The sequence below is a fragment of the Centruroides vittatus genome, unplaced genomic scaffold, assembly GCF_030686945.1.
Source record: "Centruroides vittatus isolate TY-2023 unplaced genomic scaffold, ASM3068694v2 contig_1176, whole genome shotgun sequence".
In the NCBI taxonomy this organism is placed as follows: Eukaryota; Metazoa; Arthropoda; class Arachnida; order Scorpiones; family Buthidae; genus Centruroides; species Centruroides vittatus.
Window position 1 is genome coordinate 247161 of NW_027120754.1, and position 24595 is coordinate 271755.

At 32.5% G+C, this 24595-nt stretch overlaps 1 protein-coding gene across 2 annotated transcripts; it reads left to right on the plus strand.

Moving 5' to 3' along the window:
* The first annotated feature begins 4526 nt into the window (after positions 1 to 4526).
* On the plus strand, positions 4527 to 19056 carry LOC136983037 (patched domain-containing protein 3-like). 2 transcript variants are annotated; one of them, XM_067279669.1, is made up of 5 exons: positions 4527 to 4592; positions 9887 to 10455; positions 13555 to 14036; positions 14123 to 14458; positions 17154 to 19056. In XM_067279669.1, the coding sequence occupies exons 2-5, from the start codon at positions 9935 to 9937 to the stop codon at positions 18446 to 18448; spliced, it is 2634 nt and encodes an 877-aa protein (XP_067135770.1). In that variant the 5' UTR covers positions 4527 to 4592; positions 9887 to 9934; the 3' UTR covers positions 18449 to 19056. The 2 variants fall into 2 exon arrangements, with proteins under 2 accessions (XP_067135770.1, XP_067135760.1); XM_067279659.1 differs by lacking the exon at positions 4527 to 4592 and adding an exon at positions 8462 to 8743.
* The last annotated feature ends 5539 nt before the right edge of the window (positions 19057 to 24595 follow it).

Here is a 24595-nt window from a genome sequence, read left to right on the forward strand (position 1 = left end):
AACATTTAAAATCATTAATCAAAAATTATTTAATGTAACGAAGAATTTATTTCTTAAAATATATTTGTAAAAAGGATACAATAATTTATTTCGCGATTTTTATTGTTATATTTTTTAAAAATTTTTACACACAAGGAAATTATTCGAATATTCTTGTTTCATGCAAAAAAACTTTTTTCTGCTGTAATACATTAAATAACGAAAAATTAACCAATTAAAAGACAATTAGCTTGAACATGAATAAAATTTAGAAGAGGATTAAGCATGATGCCAGTTATACGAAAATTTATAATTAAGTTAAATGCAAAAAAAAAGAAAAAAAACAAATTGTATTATCTTTGCTGGCAGGCAGGATGTGAGAAGAGATAAAAGCTCTGACGCTTTACTCCCTTTCAAAAGGCGCTCTGAGAGACCTGATGATACTGAATTTGGGAAAGCATGTCGAATGATCTTAGAGGCAAATTGTTCTGGATGTATCTATCCCCGTCTATCCTCACCCATCCGCTGTATTATAGGTTTTATTCAGGTCCAACTCATAACGGACCTGAAGAAAGAATTTTTCAGTACTCACAAGGTGAAAATAGACAAATACCTTTCATCATGGATTGAGGCGAAGAGAAATGATGTAACAGATCAGAGGAAATGTTGGCCCTGGAAGATAAAACTCTGACCCGAGCGCTCGTAAATATGCGATCTGGGTTAAAAATTCAAAGAAGGGGAAAGATTTGACGGTTAAAAAACATCTCGTGCTACCATAAAAGTTTTGAAATGACAGAAAATAGAAACAACGGGCTAAAATATGAGCGCACGGCTTGTAGTTCTATCGACAATCTCCCATCAGAGTAGACGAAAAGGCGTCGGCTCGAAACGGACCTTTCTCGTTACCAAATCGGGTCTCGGGGTTCACCTAGAGGCAAATGAGAAACCCGTCGGAAAGCGAGGAATGGGACGTTGGGCCAATCAGAAATATTAATGGAAAAAAAACTATACGAACTGAAATTTCAAGGCCGTCTCCCTCTGAAAAACGGGTCGTCAGTGGCGAAGATGTGCTGTGCTGTGAGACTCATCGAACACCTCGGACGCCGAATACCTTCGCCTATCATCTGAGCCGAAAACAACGAACCCTTCTCATCCGTCCCGGGGCTACGAGAGATTGGTCGAAATTCTCGCAAGTCCGAAGGTACACTGCGCAGCGCCAAGACAAATTCACAAGGTAACATCATCGATCCAACTGATCACCTATGTAAGCAGATTTTGGTCCCAATAAACGGTTGTCTTTGTAAAACACTTTTCATCTCTGTCTCCGCTACCACCACCCATGTGCGGATGACCCTAGTCTTCCGGACGAGGGATTAACTGATTTCCCCCTGAAATCAGTTAATCCCTCCAGCCAGCTTATAATTGCCACGAGGAAGATACAGAAAATTTTATTTATATTTTTATTGTTAATGAAACACCGCGATGAGGATACTTAAAATTCTTATGACTAGCATCTAAGAACGACGGCCGGATGGCCGAGCGGTCAAGGTGGCAGCCTACGGCTCTGGGGGACCTGGGATCGAATCCGAACGGGTCGAATAATCCCCAGGAATTTTTCGGGGGGTGGTCCGTTCGGATATGTCGGGCCCCGTCCCTCACCACCCGGTCGCCCCATTGTGGGCCTGGCCGAACCCATAATGGGCCTACTAAAAGAGGCCCTCTTAGTGCCCACAGGGCAGAAAGAGTTCACCACTCAGCAGTGAGGGACGTATATATACGTCGAGGGCGATCGTGTGGCAGTGGTGAGGGACGTATATATACGTTAAATTCTTTTGGGGGTATCACCAGAATCTAGCCAAAAACTACCGCAAAAAAATTCACATAAAAAATGAATTATGTAACAATAAAAAAAGACTTTTCTTTACTAGACATAACTGTTTACAAATACTTTTTCTAAAACGGAAATGAGAAAAATTGCGTGAAAAAATACTTTAAAAATTTTTCGGGTATATTCTCCACTACTAAGGGATAGAACCATACCTGACTCTCCCACTGCTGAAAGGTTAAAAAAAAGCATCTAAGAATATTGAATAACAAAGACGGCATCGCGTGTGGCGAGAGCTTTTTCAGTACGATCATTTTAATATATAAGAAATTGCTATACAAAGAATAATTTTAAGGAAACTTTGAAAATCAATGCTTCATTGAATGCCTACTGATGAAAAAAAAAAAAAATGATTAATGAGACAATTGTCTGAATGGCTTCGCAATTTAAAGAATATGCATTTTCGCAAGACGCAGTACCTTGCCATACTATAAAATCGACTAAAAATATTAACAGAAGCAAAATACTACTGCGTTGATTAACGAAGTTATGAAACTTTCTAAACCAAAATGCGATTGAAAATATTTAAGAGCTGCAGGACAGAGAATTTTCAAAAGAAAATTTGTCAAATAAAAAATAATTTGTCATTTCAGTCATTATGAAGTCAGAAAATTTTTTTCATTTTTCTCTGAATAGAAGAACTAGTGCATAATTTCTATAAAAGTACTGTATATAGAAAACATGTGTGTTCCACTGCGTTGAAATTATACCTCATGGTGTAAAATCTGTAATCGATGCAAAGGTGTAGGCAAAACAATTTGCTGATTTTAAATATTTCCTTTAAAATTTTAATATTCAATATATTTTTGTTCTTACTAAAATGTATATGTACACTTTTACAGTTTAGAATTATAAGATTTAAATTCAAAAACAACTTTAAAGTTTAACTGGGCTGCAATTTGAAAAAATTATAGACTTATAAATTCCCATTGTCTTTCCTTAATCTCAAGACAGTAGATAGAAATATGAACGACGAGATCAGATATGGACATAATAAAAGAGGAAGGTCATGATTTGAGATATACGAACTTCCGACGCAAATCGGAAATCACGTTGTTTTTCAATTCATACCTTTTCCCCTGAAAGCAGTTAATAGATGACCGGCACGATTCCATTGCTAACGGAAAAGTACGGAAAAGACATTGTGACGAAGTCACAATAAATAAATGCTCATTATACTTCTGATCATCATAATACGGCCAGCGAGATAAAATATAAATGAGAGAAATATAAGAGATTTCATATCACAAAATGAAAAAAGAGTCAATTTATTATGAAAGATTGAAAATATGACGAGACAAGAAATTCAAGAACATAAAACATATATGACCAGGATTATACTCAACACCAAATCGGTGTGGTCGACATGTCTAGTTTCTCCAAGTATACCGATAAATTCCTATTAACTTGTGTTAACGTTTCCTGGAGCTAGAACAGTGCTTATTTTAAATAAAATCGGACTCTCGATCACAGAGAGATTGAGAAAAAACTGAAGAGAAGGAGTGGTAATGTAAATAATGTATTTACGTTTGTTTATTATAGAGAGAATTCTGCATGTCTTTTTATTATTGAAATTTCATCTACAAATTCTTATTTTATCGAAAATAAGCTGACTTTTAATGTGCTTACAGCAGGAAAAATTTCTTTCCGGGAAACAAAAATGTTTGGAGAATTTCCTTACTCACAAAAATCAGAAAATATAACATTGAAAATTATTCATTTAAAAGATAAATATTCTTTATTTTTCCAAACATATTTTTATAGATAAATTATAGAGAAATTCTTCATTAAATTTTAAAATTTAATTTCTATGCTTTTAATTCTTTCTTAATTTATAGCGTATAGAATATTATGAATTTCCGATATGTTTAATTACAAACAGGTTTGACTTCCGAGTAATATTTTGATCAATACCAAATATTTTTAATGTAAGCAGAAATGAAAACATTCAATAATTTATTCTTTTTTTTAATTTGATAAATTCGAAAAAATTCTTACATTAAAATTCTCTAAATTTATTCATAAAAGCGTTCCAAAATATCCGAAATTAAACTTTTATTTATTCAGAAAATTGAAGGACAACCTGGTTGCAATCTTATCCATAATCAAAATTAATGAGAGAAATTTCATTGGGTATAAAAAAGGAGGAAAAGAACACGTTTAAACAACCACTTTTAAAGCAAAATGAAATTATTACTGAGTTGTTTGACTACTTTAATAAGACGTAAGCAACGTGAATTTCTGTTTATATGTACAGAGGCACAACGTTACATAAAGACGAAATTTATTTAACCATTCATTCTTTAAAGGTACGATTTCAGCTGGTTACAAAAATTATTTTATTAGGAAGTTCTATTCTATAGATTGTAAGGAAACTTTGTAAAACAACGTTTCCTTTCTATAGTGTCTACTAAGAAAACTTGCTGCTTAACGAAGACACGTAGTTTCCAGCGTAAGTAAATATAAGGTAAGTATTTAATATTTTTTCGCATTTTTCTAAGACTTACTCTTTGAGGGATGCTTACCAGTGGTCGAGTGAATAAATCATTGATTATTGATAGCTGGTCGCGGGTTTGCGCTTCAAAATCGACTTTCTTTCGTGTGTTTAACACCCAAATAAAGAGTACATTTTGCAAACGTCCTGTCGGAAGGCATCCCACTTGGCACATCAACGTTCTGTCTATGAGGATACAAACAGAAAACAAAAGAACGTTTTAAAATATATTTTGTAAGTAAAAATTTCAGAATTTATTTACCTTAAAAATTAGTTTTTTGTGGATAATTCTAAAAATTTTTTCCACAATATTTTAATATCGTTATTTAATAAAAATTTTTGATTTTATATAAATATCAATAAAAATCTCATTTCCAAAATATCTTTTTAAATTATTAATACTTTTAGAAAAAGTAATTTAAAAGAATAGGATTGAAAATATAACGTATTGCTATTGCGTGCAGAAAAAATTTTTCATTGAAAAATTCAAGGTGAAATCTGAGTTGTACGAATACAATTATATAAATGTTGAATACGCATAAAAAATGTTTTCAGTGTAATAAATTTAACTAAACCTATTTAATTGTATAAAAAGTAATTTAATATTTTGCTGTGAATTTGTAACAGTTTGCAAGGCTCCGAATTGTGAAAAATGTGCAGTTTTTCTTTTTTTACTAGATGGTTTTATATATGTAGATGCGATTTTGTAATACGACATTTAAAATATACAGTACATTAATACTTCAACAAGCGACTTAAAAAGCCGTATTTCTTTCCATAGATTTAAAAGTCTATATAATTTTCAAAATGCGCAAAATGTTATTTAATTAATAATAATAAAGACCGATAAATATTGGCAACAATACAATATACATCAGCTTTTTTTGTTATATTTAAGTATGAATGTTTGTTATTGAGAGAACATTTACATAAATTTGTTGATGTGACCTTCATGATAAATTATCATTAAGTTCTTTAGAAATTACTGAAAAAACTACTAGAAAGCTGATCGAATAAATTTTATTATCGAAAGACTTCAACTAAACACAAGCAAATTTTTAAAATATTTTTATTGCGATGTCTTTCGAAATATATTTTTAAATTATTAATACTTCTAGAAAAAATAATTTAAAAAAATAGGAAGCGATTGAAAATATAACGCATTGCTATTGCGTGCAGAAAAATTTTTTTATTTCAAGGTGAAAACAATTATGTAAATGTTGAATACGCAGGGAAAAAATATGTTTCCGTTGTAACAAACTTGACTCAATATATTTAAATGTAACTTAGAAAGCAATTTAATATTCTGCTGTTAACTTAGAAAACTTTACAGAAGTTTGAACTGTGAAAAATATACAATGTTTTTTATCAGGTAATTTTATACATGTAGATACGATTTCGCAATTTGCTTAAATTTTTTCATGTGATCTTGAGATAAATTATCATTAATTCTTTCAGAAATTACTGAAAAAAACTACTAGAAAGCTGATCGAATAAATTTTATTATCGAAAGACTTCAACTAAACACAAGCAAACTTTTAAAATATTTTTATTGCGATGTCTTTCGAAATACAGTGCATTATTTAGGTAAAATGTACAGGTCTATATCATTAGCAATTAGTATTTGTAGTGTAACTTAGGCAATAACTTTGCGTGTGGACCAAGACCAAGTTTTTCACCTTGTCAATATTCAAGTTTTAAAAACAAGAAAAAATAGACTTGTCAAAATAAATCAACTTTCAAAGCCATGCTGCCAATTACATTCCAATAGCAGTCAAAACAGAATTGAGAAAAGTTGTAAATTATAAATTTAACAAGTGTAAAGTACAGTAGATTATTTTAATTACTTCATCGATAAAAATATAAAGAGAAAAAATGTCTGACTTACTAACAGGTTTGATAGCATTTGATTATAAAATATATTTCAGATTGTTTATTTTAAATTCTACGTGTTGCGCAGGAGGATGCATTGATGTAAGAACGAATAATATTTAGTATAATTCTTTCAGGAATAACGGCTTTTGTTCTATTTTTAATCTGTAGTTATAATGTAGTTACTAGTTCATAGTGAAATATTTTACAAAATGTACGCATCTCTTCCCTTAAATCCAGTAGGCATCCGACTTAAACTGTGCAGGAGAGATGCCTATTTCAAACTTTTATATTAAAATTATTTGGATGACCTCTGGCTTCTACTACAACGCAACTAACTAATCCTATTTTCACGTGAAACAGATACATCACATAAACACATTCGGATTTCGGAGTCTTTCGTATAAAAGTGAATTTTGCACAAAAGCGTTTATAGAGCGATGATAAACGAAACTTATTTGTAACGAGAAAAACTGAAAACAACCATTTGAAAAGTAATTAAACACAAAATATTAAGCACAGGCATCATTAAAGTGATTAATGACGTGTTTTATCGAATAATATTTGAATAAACAACCTGTAAACATCTCTCTCGACTCGGCATCTCACCATCTTTTACCTTATTTAAAAAAGAAAAATTTTTCTGCTTGTTGCTTTCGCGAATGTCTGCAGTTTCCTGTTTGGTTTTTAAAAATTTGCAATTGTCTTACTCTTTCGATTTATAGATTCTAATGACCGTAATCACGTTGACTGTAAGGTTATATTAATAGCAGACATTTAATTCTATCCATTTCTTTCTTAAGCCAAAGACCTGGTTCAATTACAGCCGTGAATGAGACGGTCGGAACCTTGTCAGAGCTGTATACCATACACATAGGCGCAAAAACGTCAAAGGAACCATAGTTCTACATGTGACCCTTCGCGAGATACAGATCCCGGAAATGAGATGGCGCTCGATCACGAGTCGCATCCTGATTTCGTGTTCGCTCCGTTAAAACTATCGCGTTTAAATATTCAGTCCATGCAACAATGCAGGCTTTGAGGTAACCAATTAAATATTCGTGGAGTGCTTGATGTGATAAAATTTTGACGGGGTGTGAGCTGGCCTCCACGCTGAGGTGCAAGCGATAGTAAGCACCAAAACACAGGACTACAGGCGAAGCGATAGTCTATGCTTCGTGTTGCTCGCATTGACCGACGCAGACCATCGAGTATAGGCAGAATAGTAATACATTGGAACCACTGACCTTTGCAGGCGAATATACAAGTACGATTCCTTTGACTTTTTTGCTGGTACAGTGGAGTCTACTATTACTAGAGGTGTAGTTGTTTGATGTTGAATAGTGTTCTTTGTCACATGTTACTACTTATTTATTTCATTGGAAATATTAACCATTTTTAAAATTATTTATTAAATATCAATTTAATTCTTGAAAGTTAATTATTTCTTTCCAAAAAACTTTGGCCTTGTGAAATCAGTCATAGCCTTGGTCATGGTTCGGGCGTGACCGATGGGCTGTCTACGCGGAGTTTTCCGGGTTTTCTTCACGTTAGTAACACTTAATTAGGGTCCACTTTCCCATAAAAGTCTTCCCTAGATGCATTCCGCTCGGGAGAGTGGAATGCATCAAGGGAACATGTGTCGCATTGCCTTAACCAAATATGTCAAACTAATTGTAACGAGCGATTATTTATTGTCACATCGTCACAATGCCGGGCTGCAACTTTTCGTGCCAATGTCATCAATTCTTATAAATCGGTGCTGTCTTGCCATTGTACATTATACTTTTCCTGTTAGCAATTGAATCTTGTTGGTCATCTATCTAATTTTATTTAGGAGAACATTTTGAATCGTAGTAACGTAACTTCCTTTGCAACTCAGTAGTTCCTGTATCGCTGATTTGGATCCGCCGCTCCTGCGCTTTCCAAATATGCTCTGGACTTTCATCTGCATACACGTTTCTCGCGATAAAACACGGACAGGCAGCAGACTGACAAGGGACGATAGTGGTATATATAAATCTACAGTTTATTTAAATTGCTGCCCAATAATTTTTTTATAAACGCAGTATTTAGAAGAACATACTTCCCACGTAATGTATACAATCTGTGGCTAAAATTGAAACACTTTATTATTACATAAAAAGAATTATTCTCTCATTGTTACAAAGTTTTTTTATTTATTTAAACAAGTCTTATATGAAGTCTTTCTTTCACGTGTCAAGGTTAGCAACTTCGGCGACAGGCGGAGGTGGTCATCTGTATAATGGCCCAATGCGAATAGGAAAATTACATAATACGAAGTTACCGGGCAGCATAAAATATGTTTTAAGTGGTTATCCAGGATGCCGGGTTTAAATATTGAATCTATTTTGTTACGAAATTGGTTAGCAGATTACCGTTTGATATTTGGCTGTGAATAGTACAGTTCGACAGAGTTAACATTTTCAATTGGTGTCTACTTGACCTATAAAATTGCGCACCATCCGAGTATCGCGATAAATATGACGATGGTAAGCTGAAATAACCATACTCTTTTTATAGTTTACGTTTTAATTTTTGTTATATCATTGTATTTGATTTACTTAACTACAAAGGTTATCTCACGTAAGGGTTTATCACATCGAGTGGCCATCTAACGCTTTAAAACTCCTTTATTCCTCTACTGTACACAATTTAAAGAATTTTAAAAATGTGTTAGATTGGGCACTCAGTGTGATAAAGGTTTATCACACCGAGTGCCCAATCTAACCTGAGTGCCCAATGCCTTTACCTAAGATAACCTTTGTAAATATAAATCAAATACTGTACTATAATATAATATAAACAAGGGTTTGAAATAGGAAATAATCTAATGATCTTTGTCTTTACCGTTGTTGCTTTTTGCCCGTGCTCATCTGCTAGTTTCTTGTATTGTAGTTAAAAGTATAAAGGTTATGTTTTAAGTAAAGTAATATGGCAGACGGAAAAGTTATGCAACTCGTTGCTGGATTTTTTTCATATAATACAGTGAAACCTGGTTTATTCGAAGCCATTTTATTTCCCCAAATGCCCATCATACAGATTTTCATGTTAAATAGAATACGTTATGTGGAATTCGTCGAACAGTTTAACTCGAATTTGGATTTTGAGAGTACTTTCATAAACTCTCTGGAATTTTAATTTAAATAAAATAATTAACGTTCATCTGCCGAATAAACTAATCGAATATATATTTTTAATCTGAATACTTTATTCTGAATTTGTTGTCTTCATTTTTAAATCAATAATATCAATACATCGATAAGTTTTTTTCGAATGTTAAAATCTGAAGATGGCTTATTGAGTAAGCCGAAAACGTTAGTTTTCTCAATAAAATTATCTCAGCTATAAGTAAAAGGTGTTATTTTGTGAATTAAGCATTCCGAGCTCTTATCAGAAGGGCCTTTATCTATTGTGACAACGTTGTTAATAGAGATAAGTTTAATTTTATTCGGCACAAAATTAATAATAATTTTCGTATATATAAAAGTTAATTGTAGTCAATTTGTTTCTTCTAATCGTTTTTGAGTGTTTCAGGATCCCTGTCGAATGTGAAGTCTTGAAATAAATAATCTGTCAAATTTAGCCTTGAATATATTTCGACTGAAGTACTATTAATGCATATCTGATTACAGATAAGGAATAAAAATCGACAGTGGCTTTTCCAACTAACACCATTAAACATGCAGTGTGACAAAGAGAAATTTTACGCAGTTAATCGACATTTATCTGCAAGTTTTCGTCATCTTGGACGGCTGATTGGACGTCATCCATTGTATTTTGTGATAATTCCGTTTTTATTCACTACTCTCGCAGCTTTCGGTTTACTTAGGCTACAAGTCATTAAAGATATGGAATATTTATTTGTTCCTTCATACGGAAGAATGTTGAAAGTCAGATCAGATATTGAGAAGTTATTTCCAGAAAATGCCGCAGACTTTGATTTTACGCGAATGACAAGATATAAAGGATTAATTATTATTATAGCGACACGTAAAGATGGAGGAACAATGATGCGTGAATACGTATTTGATGAATTGCAAATGCTAAACGAGAAGATTATGAATGTAAAAATAAAATGGAAAGGGCAAAACATAACGTATTCCGATATTTGTATGAGATCGAATGGAGAGTGTTACCGAAATAATATATTGTCTTTAAAAACGAAATTTGAAGATATCAGAAGAAAAAGGATGAAAATTAAGTAAGTATTATTATTTTTTATATTTTGTTATATTATAATTGTGAGAGGCTGATATTGTGTTGATTAAATGATTTAAATAATTAAGTAATTAACATAATAATTTTAATCCAATACCCCTTCGGGAAAAAGGGCAAACAAAGGGTTACCTAGGAAGAGAAGACCAACCTGGACAAAACCCACACACATTCTATTTCCTGTGATTTATTGATAGATAAAACAGTTTAAATATCAACAATTATTACTAAGGCCGCAAGACAAATCCTGACCTTAGTCACCTCCAGCTATTGATTCAGTTTGTTTGACAGCTGTTATCAATTTTATGAGGTAGAATGAGTAACAATACTGGATAGACAAAAGTAATAAATTTGCCGAAATGTTCGATCTCTGACAATTAATATAAAAAAACTACGGACATAGATCGAACCTAGAACGGGTTACATCATCCGATGTCAGCCGTTAGTCAGCTCCACCAAAATGGGTATAAAAAGGGGTTGAACACAGTCCTCGGGGCGGACATCAACAGCACTTCCAGCCCGAAGCCGCCACAATCTCTGCCAATTCTTCGAAGGTCCACTTCCGATACTCCGCTAGTCAGCGAATGTCTTCCGGACAACGCATGAACCAGGATCCATGAACAGCGAGTAATCATCGAGAGGTATTTACTTAGAGAAGTTAACCTGTCTCCCACTGCCGAATAGTTATAAGTTAGACCAATATTAACTCCCGATATGGAAATCTAACCCGTCGGACATCGGAACCGAACATTAACGCACGAACGTTCACGCGCCAAATAAAATTGTCGTCCCGATACCAGTATTTACCGCTTTCCTTGTATCTTTATTTGTTCTGTACTCTAGAATGGTAATAATCTGTGTTTATTAAATATGTTGTTTCATATTCAAGCATGTCATCCTTGAGTACGCTCGACACCTTGTCCCGACTTCACCAACCTTCCTCACTACACTAATTGCCCTCCTACGGCCATTCTAATACAGAGAAGCCGATAAGTGGGGTCATGCTTGCAGCTTAACCCCCTCGGTTCTCATATTATTATAATATTTCAGTTTTATTATACATTTATGCAATCTCATCTGAATACTAGACGACTACTCCCGATTGTAATCGATATTAAATAAATGAATTATTTTAGTGATGAATCGTTCCGAAATTAAGTTGCAAATGCAACATTCCCACTTTCTGGCTCTTGTCATTGGCTATTGTCTATCAAGCAGGATATCAAGCAGGCGCTAACTGACACAATTTAAGTTTTCAATGTTGAATGTTTAGTAATGGGGAGATGAAAAATTCGACAAGCTTTCTGCTTGTTGTGAGATACAACAATCACAAAGTTTATAGAATATTTCAGTCACTTCTCAGCTGTCCAATTTGTGACCGCGGATAATGTTTGACTGCCAAAATTTATAAACAGATTTATAAATGTTTATGGAATGATGGAGTGCTCAAGCGATGGGATGGAGTTTTCGAGGGAAACGGACAAAATATGCCTGTAAAGCTGGGAGAGATCGTTAGTGACTCCCTGTTGCAGTAAGTGAACGAAGACATTCGATGAAACAGAAGATTCTTCGTATTAGAATTGAGTGCAAATATTTCGTTTACGCCTACCTGTGGGTCGGAAAAATCACAAGTTTGTTCAGTGAGTGCCTACATATCTCATAGTTGAACACGAGAAACATCGGTTGGCTCGCTGATGCTATACGGAAATAAGGATAAATTGAAAGATATTTCGATTGTGTTTTACCTAATTAGAACTTATTTGAATTATAACGTTTGCTATAATTTGTAAGATTTCTATAACAGTATTGTTGTTGTAATTATGAATTTAAACAACTCTAAGTAATATCAAAGAATCCAAAAATCTATTACGTATTGCGTAATGTTCCCGATAAAAATGCTAAAGCTGGGTGTAACGTCATCTGTTATGAAAAGTGTAGATACGAGTTTTACAAATATATATTATAAATGCTAATAACGAGTAAAATCTTCGTTATGTCCAACCACACTCGAGATATGAAAAATGATCCTTTTTTGATCTAACCACCCGTCGACCTTTAACCACCAAAATTTAATAGCATGAATGTCATTAACACATAAACCTCTAAAAAATTTTGGGAATTTTCGACAAAAAACACACAAGTTATTAAGCTTCAAATTGGTTGCTCCTAGTCATACCGATATACACACTAACATCTATAGATATAAAAAACCCCGAATTTTTTTCTTTTTTCGAGATTTGAAGGTCTCCGAGTCCATAAATGTAAAAAATTCTGGGAAATTATTTTCTCACCGATCGCCATACCGATCCTGTATAATATACATAACAGATAAAAATGTAATAAAAGCTCGATGAATCGAACAAATTCTATAACTTGTTCCGCATTATTTTAATAATAATGATCATTTTCAAAATGTGTCTAAGACATTTAAAGTTATTCACACGCTGTGACGAGGTTATCGAAAATTAAATTCCAACAAGTTCCTAAAGGATAGACCCAGCAGAACCAACGACAGAAATGCACTCAATTTTACGAAGAATACTTAAAAATGCCCAGAGTGTGTAATAGTATCACATATGGTCGATATGATTATTGTAAAATAAAAGAATAACAATTTTTAATTTGTTTTCCACTCGCACTCGTTTACTTTCGAATTTAATACAAATATAAGTTTTAATACAGAATTTTTTTTCTATTTGTTTAAATATTAAATAATTTGAATAATTGTAAACAGATTTCTGTTCAGAATGGCCTGTCCGTTTATTTTTAAATCTAAATATATTTGCCAATTGCTTCTAATAAAAAAGTCTAAGGAAAAAAAGTAATTTGAAGTCCCTCATCAGTAACACTGAAACACCATGTTATAGAATACAACAAACGTGTTGTTTCACAAATAACGTCTTAACAAATCTTTGTGACTCTACGATCTTCTCCTGCATCAATAAAATTACTTACTATGTATTTGTAGAAAGTGTAATGTATTAGATACAAAAGTATTAAAGGCTAATTAAATTACATATAGAGTATGTATCTGATTTGCATAGATTAACAGATTCAGATTAATATCTTTATTTTTCTTTAACAGGTATCCGCTGGATATGAATTCATCGCATATTAACATGGATGCTATTGATTTAGGAGGGGTCTCGACTGACGAAAACAGTTTTATAACAGATTTTCAAGCAGTTCGTTTATTCTATTTCGTCGATTATCATAATTCCAGCAAATGGGAAATTGTACATAAATTGGAAGAAGAAATTTTTAAAATAGTTTCTCAGAATTCCTTCGTTCATATCCGCGTATCAATACTGAGTAGAGTTGGTATCGACAATGAAATCGGTAATATATTTGAAAATATTGTATGGCATATTATTGTAAGTGGAACATATATGATAACATTTATAAGTGTAACTTGTCTGACGAAGAACTGGGTGACAAGTAAACCGCTGATTGGTATTTCCGGTTGTATTTCATCTACGTTTGCTGTGGTAACTGCTTCTGGTCTGTTGGTCCTCTGCGGCATGAAATACACTGGAGGCAATACGATTATTCCGTTTATAGTTGTAGGTTAGTATATAAAATACACTTTGAAAATTTTAAATATATTATTTAATATAAATCAAAACTCCCAATTGGTTGAATATATTCTACAGGTATCGGCCTGGATGACTCATTTGTTCTGCTAGCTGCTTGGAGAAAAACCAATCCCAAAGATTCTGTTGAGAAGAGAATGAGTGAAACGTACTCCGAGGCTACTATATCGATTACCATAACATCTTTGACTAACGTTGCTTGTTCGTTAATTGCGTTAACCACTCCGTTCAGAATTCTGCATATAGTTGGAATTTACATGGCGTTAAGTATTTTCATAGATTACATCTATCAAATTACATTCTTCGGCGGATGTCTTGCACTGGATGGTTATCGAGAAGCCAAGAACTTGCATGCAATACTCTTCGTTCGTATTAATTTGAATGAAAGACCATCAGGTAAGATAGTAAATAAGCATTGAGTGAATCATTAAATAATTAGTTAACTTCCGTGTATAGATTGGCATCTTACATTTACGTTCACTGTTATAATTTTCTTTTACAATCCTAATTTTCTTGACGAGTTTATTCGAATGCAGATTAAATAGATGTTGGAATGTTACTTAATTTTGTCAACTCTTCTGTCAAGGTTGGTGTTTTTTAAGGCTGCTGTATTATCTAGTGAAAATAAAGTTGTGAATATACTAAAGAACTTTAATTACTGTGTTACCCCATCTTTAAAGTAATAGGTTTATTTTTTAAAAAATAGTAAGTTTATAATATTTAGGTCTAATAAATGCGTTTTGTGCAATCTAAAAAACGGATGTTATTTTATCTTTCTCTAAAATCTTGTGTTAATATCCTAATGAATACAGAAAAAAACATTGTTTGTTCCAAACTTCTGGGCCCACCAGTGGCCAATCGGTTTTCGTATCCTGAACACTGGTAGTTCGGTTGTGGGTTCGCGACTCGCTCAGACGGGTTAGCCACGTGGAGTTTTCCGGGTTTTCTTCACGTCTGTAACGCCTAAATAAGGGCCAGCTTCCCTTAAAAGACCTTTCGGAAGGCATTTCCCCCTAGGCAGATCGTTCAAATGTTGCGTTGCCATATCTTAACAAACATCTCAACATCTCTTCAAACTTCTGAAATCAAAATAATTAGTAATAAGAGTGTTTTTATATTTTATAGTTGTATGTGTGGCATTACTCGAGTTTGTGAGATGGTGGGGATCGATGGGGTTTGGTTGGGAGTGGGTGAAAAAACAATGGTCTTAAGTAAAATCCACATTTATTAACCCGATGATTATCAATAATGATACTGCAAAACACAAAAAATTGCTCGGACTTAAGAGAGGAAAGGGTTTAGGAGCAGATGGAGTGGAAACCCCCCAAAGTATTTTTGTTAGAATGTCGAAAAATATTCATCTGCAATTTGGTACAGATACGTTGAACTGTATAGAACTCTTTACCCAAGATACATGTATACAGTAAAATGTGGGTATAATGAACGCCAGTTTAACGAAATTTTCGGTATAACGAATATATCTCGAATCGCCTATTTCCTATTCAGTCCAATGCAAAAATACAGTTATAACGAAAATTTCAGTTTACCGTAATAGAAATTATGTCCGTTACGAAAGAATAGCTCCATTATAATTAAAGTTATAAATGCATAAATTATTCATTATGAATAAATGATGAATATTATGTCAAACAGTCTGGCAGCATTCATTTTAATCCTTATTTATGGTTTCGTTTTGATGCTATTATTCTACAGTTTATTTCATTTTAAGTTGTGATAGCAAACACGTGATCGGAGTTACCCTCAAAATTAAGCTTTTTGCCATTTTAATATATTTAAAAATATAAAATTTTTAAATATGAAATATAACATTTGACGCCATCAAATGTTGCCGGGAAAGTTAAACAACTCGTTTCTGGATCTTTTAATATTACTTCTCCAAACATAAAACTATAATTAAATACAGTAGACCCCCCTATAACATGGGTTCATATAATACGGATTCGTATAACACAGCTAAAAAATTGCGATCGGGTTCGTATAACACGCTAAAAGAGACTCGTATAACACGGTAAAACGTCATCATCGATTCATGTCGCGACAGAATTAGTCGAATCTGGACCAATAGCGAATATTGTACAAACCGTTGTGTTTAAAAGGGGCACTGGACCTATTAAAAAACATTTATTATTCAACGGCCATAAAAATTATTTTTATTAATGATGTCTCTAAAGTTAAGTTATTTTTCTGCGAAAAATTCGCTGATCAGGAAACACGCGCCCGCCGTTCGATGAGCCGCTCCGCGACGAAAACAAGCTTAAGCAATGGCGTCGTCGAACGGTGCGCACTCGGAAAGTAATCCTACAATTTTTTGTTTATAGCATAGTTTATATGGATTTTTCCCAAAAAATTATACGTGTTGGAAATGTTGAGTCAAATTAGCCTAGAATCGATTAATTTATGGAAGAAAACCTTTCAAACAGCCGTAGCTCCTAAACTGCACACGTGCCGGGCTGTGATTGGCTCATGTATTTAAGTGACTCGTACAATACGGATTCATATAACACGGAACGTATCTACCGTGTTATAGGGATTTCTACTGTGGTACAACATTTTTTTCTTTTATAAATAGTCGCTTGACCGGCAACTGCTGATTGATATGTGATGGGTATCCATTTAGCCAATAGAGAGACAAAGAGACAGATTGAACTTCATTACACTTTAATTTACATAATATAGATTTTAACGTCATACGAATTTTTAAACCTTCTTAATCGACAAATTCAACATATGAAGTTTAATTCAAATTTGTCCAGGCGTTTTCCCGTGATGTGGCTACAAACATCCAAACATACAAACTTACAACAAACAGACTTATCGTTACTGTGTTTATGTAGAAAAGCTTCGGAAAAATCTTTTGTTCATTACACAAATGACTGTGAAATTACTACATGTCTTATTAAAGTGATAAAACTGTTGTTTTTATTTAATGGGACTGTAATTAAATTTTATTTTGTAACTTTTATAAACATAATTCTTTATCAGTATTTAAGAATTATAATACTAACTGTACTTTCAAAGTCATTAAAAATATATAAAATATCATATAAATATTTTTTTATTTTTCTAATAGGTTTTCTGGGATTTATAAAGTATGGCTGTTATTCAAACAAAGGCAATGAAAACAACACAACAATGACATGCTACAAAAACCACTTAGGAAAGATTCTAACGTTTCCAATTGTAAAAGCAGCTATTATTATTCTTTTTCTTCTGTATCTGGCTGGAGGAATCTATTTTACGAAATATATAAAACCCTCTACAGGTACCGATAAGTCATTTAACGACAATTCTATTATATTAAACTTTTTTCGTAATGACAATACATTCTATTCGCAATATCGAGATAGAATCCAGATAATTGTTACTTCATCATTGGATTACTCCAATCCAAACATCCAGAATAATCTAGAGAAATTAACGACAGAACTGGAGAATTCTCCTCACATGGCCGGAAATAATTTCACGGAATCCTGGCTGAGACTATATCTGAAATTCATTAAAAATCCACAGTTTTGGATTTCTCTCAGAGGATACAATTTGAGTCGACCCGAAGACTTCACCGAGGCTTTACGAATGGTATTTCTAAAATTCAAATGGGCCAAACACTTTAACAAAGACATTGTCTTCAGTGAAGATGGAACCAAAATATTAGCTTCCAGATTTTTTATTCAGACAAAACAGGTTGATAATTTGCAAAAAGACAATGAAGTTTTTACTAATCTGTGGAATGTAATAGATAAATATAATCTTCCGGTAGAGTGTTACAATTATCGATATAGTTTCTTTGATTATATCATTGAAGCAGTTCCCATAACAACTCAATCAATAGCCGTTAGTTCTTGCGTAGTAATTTTTATATTTATTATTTTCATACCAAATGTGTTCTGTGCATTTTGTATTGCATTCACAATAGCTTGTATTGAAGTAATAACAATAGGATATATGTCTGTATGGGGAGTTACATTTCATCCAATATTGACGATTTTTTTAATAGTGATCACCGGATTTTGTACGGATTATGCAGCTCATATATCGTATGCGTATGCAAAGAGTAAAGGAAAGAATCCGAATGAAAAACTGCGAGATTGTTTGGATACTGCTGGTCACGCAATTGTTCAAGGTTGTCTTTCATCACTTTTGGGAGTTTGTACGTTAATAGTCGCTCCGTACGGATTTTTGAAAGATATGTTTAAAGTATGTTTCATATTTCTTATTTCATCCCTAATTCAAGGGTTGTGTATTCTTCCAATAATGCTATCATTATGGGATAGTTTACTGTTATTATTATGTAAAAGTGAGCAGAGTCAGCTTTCAGACGAAGAGTTTTCGGATCGTCCGGATACAAATGAAGAGTTGTTAAAATAAAAAATAATTACTTAGTCGTACTTAAAAAAGTGCGAGTGGAATGAAATAATTTAGAAATTTGCTTAATTAACTCTATACTATTAATTAATTATGATTTTGCTGTAATGAGCGTTTTAACAGAAGCAAACTTTTTACGAAAATAAATGAATTGGTATATTACATTGAAGTTATCTACATTACTTAAAACGTTATAAATCTCAGAAACCTTCAATATTCTATGCATTACAAAGCGTTAATTGATGAGCATTGACGTGTAAGAATACCACATTGTTTTTGTGTGTAATTTAACCTCCGCATACGTATTTTTTTTAAATGTTTAATTTCTTCTGTTTATTTTTATATTATTAGTTGTGTTTGAATATAGTTTATTGTTTACTAGTATTTTAAGTACTATATTTACTTGCTTAAAAGGTAAATAATAACTGATCTGATGGTCTCTGTATTTATAGATTAACAAAGGCTTTCCAGATGCCTTGCAGTTTTAAAAGAAAACCTGTGAAGATTTTATCTGCGAATTAATAATTCGAATTGTTTAATGAGTTTGTTATATAATCGAAAATAAATAAACAAGAATAATAATTTGAAATAAAAATCATTTGTTATACGAACGTATAACGACTTCACAATGTGTGAATTTTTCAATTTGTACAAGTATATTCTATACTGTATATACACAGAAGGGCGTACCCAGCGAGGGGCAGGAAAAAGCAGCTGCCCCTTCTAGAAGAAAAATTAAAGTGTAGTAATTGGCACATAGACACACAGTACAGACGTATTAATCTAGTATCAGTTTGAATAATGAATGTTGTGACTAGACTAGAGTTAGGACTAGAACTATTTCTCTGTTTGTTGCTATTCTTGTACTCAAAAAGCTATGAGTTGCCCCCTGTAGTTTTGATCCAGGGTACGCCGCTGTACATACGCATTTTTTATTGTGATAATTTTTATTATATTGTGTAAAAAATTGTTCATGTTTTAGAACTGAAGAGGACCTGACTTGGTATCCGGCCGAAATGCGTATTGTATACTTTTTAAAATAAACGTGGTTCTTTCATAAAGATGTATTTTGTTCACTCTCGGTTAGAAAGTGGCAACAGAATATAATGACGTATTAGCCATATTGTACATTACAAATTCACTTGTTAAATCTAAAGATCTGTTCTCGTATTTTTTCCTGTTGGCATGAATAAAACATTTATTTAAACATACCCATTATAAGTTCTGCCAGGCTCACAATGGACTGGTGGTTGGGTGATGTTAGACGAGGCTCGTGAAAATTTCACGGTGGGTCTCGCAGAGCAGTAGGATTACGCCTTACCATTATTTGCCATCTACCTGTCAAACCTCGATATAAGCTTTTACATTGTATTCGCTAATGGAAATTCTTCGGAAAGCCACAGAAATGTCTTTTGATTTGTAGATAATGTTGAAATGGTTGAATCTAAATTTGCAATATATTTATGCCTATATATTGATGAACACTTAGGTGGCTGCACACGTTGTTAGCTCTCTGTATTCCAGTGCGAAATTGTTCGTTAGAAGGAATCAAGTAAGAATACATTTAGATCCGGAAGTTATCTCGCATTTATATAAAACAGTTAGGGATCGAGAAATCACTTATAAAATAATTATATAGAGAAACATCTGTAATTATATACTAGACAAGATACAAGTAATGCAGAATAACTCAAGTCGGAAGCTGTATCAACTTTGAAAATCAGCACAATATTAATATCACCATATTATATCCCTCTGTATTAAGAATATGTACGTGCCAATAAACTGTAATTCAGAAAATGTAGAAATTATACATTTATGAGTCACAGACTTTCCTGGCAAAGGGTCTGATTCGGATTTAGGAGGTAAGAAGAGTTTCATTCCGAATAAGCCTGGCCACGTCCTTTATGATGGGGTTAATCAAAAAGAGATTTTACGATTACCAAAATATGGAGTGATAATTATTCAGAAATACAGAAATTGGACCACAAAACTACTGAATCAAAGTTACAAAAGCTATACAGTTTATAATAAATAGAAATTAATGCATAGCAACGCTAGTTTAACGTCAAATAAAAAAATTACAGTCAAAAATGGAGAAAATGTGTTTGTTAACAACATATTTTATGAGTACAGTCAAACCTGTTTTTATGCGGTGGATAGGGACCGCATAAAAAAACGCATAAAAAATCGCACGAAACTTCACGAGTGGCTATAAAAAATAGTTTTCGCAACACAAAAAATATTTTTTTATGCGGTCAATAGGGACCGCATAAAAAAAGTCTCACAGAAAATAACTCAAAACCGTACGAAATAGAATTTCTTGACAACAGATGTCAGCACTTGACTGCATCGTCTGGTCTATCGTCTGTTTTACATATTTTTGTCCAGGTGGTGTTTTGTTGACTTAAAAAATAAATTATTTCATTTTTCGCATATTTATGCAATAATATTACTATAATAAGTTCATTTATGCTCTAATAAGTTTATCTAGCTATAATAAGTCAACATGAGACATGACAAATCGCACGATACTAGTCGCCAACTATACCGCACAAATAAAAAAATCGCACAAATAAAAAATCTCACGAAAAAAGACCGCATAAAAACAGGTTCGACTGTAATTAATATTTTTATTAAAATACTTTCACGTTAGAAAATTCACCGAATTCCGCAGGTAGACATATAATTACTCCAGCATTAATTTTCCAATTTGTTAAAGGAAAATTGTTTTTAAAATAATTTATATCTCTTCACTTCATACGTTTAAATTTTCTTAAAGTAATTTTTAATTTGTTTTAATATACTAGTTTTATAATATCGATTAATGTTTTCTTTCGAATGAACGTTGCTATACTCTGTGAAAGTATCTGAATTTATTTTCATACTTTCCAGTATAAAAATATGTTGTTTATTTTTTTACTGAACTCGGATATAAATAAATAAATATTTTGGTAATAACCTACAGATTATCAATGAAGTTCTAAATCGATCGCTTTAACAGAAGGTACTTAAGTGTAAGAACGAAAAAAAAATGTATTTTTAGTATATTTAAGAATATATCAATTGTATTATACTAATTGAATAGAGTATTTAGGATTGTAGATTATTATTTTGCATATTATTATAATATCGAACGTTGTATGACGGTTGCACGCCTTTGCGACTAGTGTTAAACGCGCCTCGGTAATTCGATACTTCATAGTTTACAATGGGTTCGAGTGTCGATATAAATACATTTGAATTGTGAGAGCTTCTTCCTAAGAGCGTGCTCGATGTTCTTTCGAAAGTAAGGTGTGTGTTTCTCCGATGAAGTCCCTCACTAAAAATACCCAATAAATCTAAAATATTTCTAAATGTATAATTTATATTAATGCTTTATGCCGCCGCCAGATGGGGAAGCCCGAAACCTCACATTGAACAGAATAAATGTCTATTGTGCCATCTATTGTTATAAAAAGTTTAATATTTTAAATCGCGATAACTTTTTACCTGCACATTGTGAGGAAGTAACATTGTTATAATATATATTAGTCTGCTTGTTTAGAGTTTAAAAATATAAGTTATATTGGCCTTCCTTAAAACTGCACTCGTCTCAGAGCATCACGTGATTCGTAACATGACGTCGTCAGGTATGAGTTCAATATCTCGCGAAGGTCACGTTTAACGCCTTGTTCCTTTGGAATTTATTGGTCGTTTACGGGGTAAAAACGGGATATTTTCGTTATAATTACCTGTTAATATTTAAACAGGTAACTACAACGAGAACCACAAAAAAAATTATGGGGTAAAAAAGAAGGTTGAGAATCTATATCTAATCTACCGAAAACATACTGAACGGAACTTTTTCATGAAGTAATGCTTCTCTTTTATTTAAATTGTCTGAATCATCTTTATAATAAATTATTTTATTATTTAAATTAAAACAATAAATAAATATAACTCACGGATAATTATTATTACTCATATTGCGATGTTTACGTAGATGGCGATTTCTCAGTACATCTAGCAAGATTTTAAAAACTAAAGTAACTTTTTATTCTCTTTATTCTTAAGGTTTAATTTTTTTCCATTATTTCAATACTTTGCCGCGGGCACAAGGTTGGGAACCTCTGGCTTAGAGATACAGAAGGTGTGACTGACCTTGAACTTGGATTCGTCGTTCTTCCCATTATTATATAGTAGATGACTTGCTCGTTTTCGTCAGTCAAGTCGGTGGATTTCTTTTCTATCGAACATTATGAACATTGGTAACCACTGTGAACGAAAACAAAAAGCCACGGTAGTGTTATTAAGCTAGAAGAGTATTTTACGTCGTAACTGGACAAAAGCTCATTCCCTAAACTCGATACTCCGTGACCGAACTCATTATCAATGGTAGGAACGGTTGGGGAAGAGCAACCTTGAGACTGGACAATTGTCAATACTTAAACGTAAATTGGCGGAAAATTCCTTGTTAATGTTTCTATTGGTATTAGAAGTACGATCTATAAGTAATAGCGTATTGTGAAATAAGGAAGATGTGTTCGAAATGAAAGTTTAGATTTTTAACTGTGTTATAAAGTTCTCAAATGTCTTCATCCCTTAAGACCGCAGACATTCAGGTAATCACTAAAATATTAGAATAATTTCAGTTAATTATTTTAAATAAGACGGTTTATAGGTGCATAACTATAACAAGCTGCATAGTTTATACTAATTTTCCTCCTTTCTCTTTTGTATATTTATGGACAAATTTTCCTGCTTTTAGAACAGATTAGTGTGAGAATTACTAACAGTAATATTAAGTTTCAAATTATTCTTAAAAATTGACTGTTTATTAATCAGATTAGAAGATAAAGAAGGAAGGGAGAGTGTTATAATCTGAGTCTCGAAAGATAAAGATAAAATGAATGATCATTTATGTAAAATACGAAAACTTTATAAAGCTAACTTAAAGGTTACAGAAAAGAATATTAATTCTGCTTTTAGAATTGAAAAAAATAAACCAAATGAAAAAGGCTGGTTATTTGTGGTGTTTAACTTCGATGAAGAATTAAAAGTGTATAAAAATATTAGTAATTGAAAAGGTTTAAATATATTCATTAATGATGATTATTCGATGAATACTGGAAATATCAAACACAAATTAAGGTTCTATAGTAAAGAAATTCGTTCAAAAAAAAAACTAAGAATGTTGAATTGCGATACAACAGATGAATTCTGTATGCTAAAATTACAAAGATGAAATTTCATATCTAGATTTTTCTCAACCCTTCTAATATCTTTCCAATAACTGGTTGATCGTAATTAAAATAATGTTTGAAAGTAGAAATGAAAAATAAAAAAATGACACAAAACATACTTTATATAAGTTTTTATCATTAACTCCTAAATAAAAAATATTTATAATCAAATATAAATTTTATGAATCTCATTGAATGCTGAAGTAATTTATGGACAGTATAATCAAAAGGCTTGAGTAACAATAGCCTGAATTTTAAATTATATTAAAGGCTATAATCCTTTAAACTTCGTAGAATCGATCTACATTCTCGGGTTTCCCAAAGCAATTTCCGGGAAGAGGAAAAGCGGTATCATCATTATTCGATAGGAGATCCGGCCGGCGATTAATACATTTTTGTATTTTATTTAATAAAAATTTCCTTATAAATATCATCGTGTTTCAACATTTCCTAGGTCTTAAATTAATATACAAAGTTTTATCAAAATGTCAAGACATAACCGCAGGCAACTTGGAATTCTTTTTATATCTAATTGATGTTACATAAATAAGAAATTTATTAGTCGTTCCAATGTTTGAAGATAAATGACATTTAGAAACTGCTGTATTTTATTAGTGTTATTTCCTGTAAAACAAAGTTTTAATTCTGTAGTGGCTTCTTATTTTGCTACTTAATGAAGACACGTGAGAGTTTCCATTATAAGTTAACAGAACGTGAGGAATTAATATATTTTTTTCTAATTTTTTAACTTTTCCTCTGTCAGAGGGCTCACCAGTAGCCGGTAAATAAAACTGACCACTCGTAGTAGGTGACGGTTTCGCGATTCAAAAACTGGTTTGCCCCGTGTCAGCTTTCTTTCACGTGACTAAAAACTAAGTAAGACCAGTTTTTTTTTCTTTTTTGGCAAAAGTCCTGTCTAATGGCA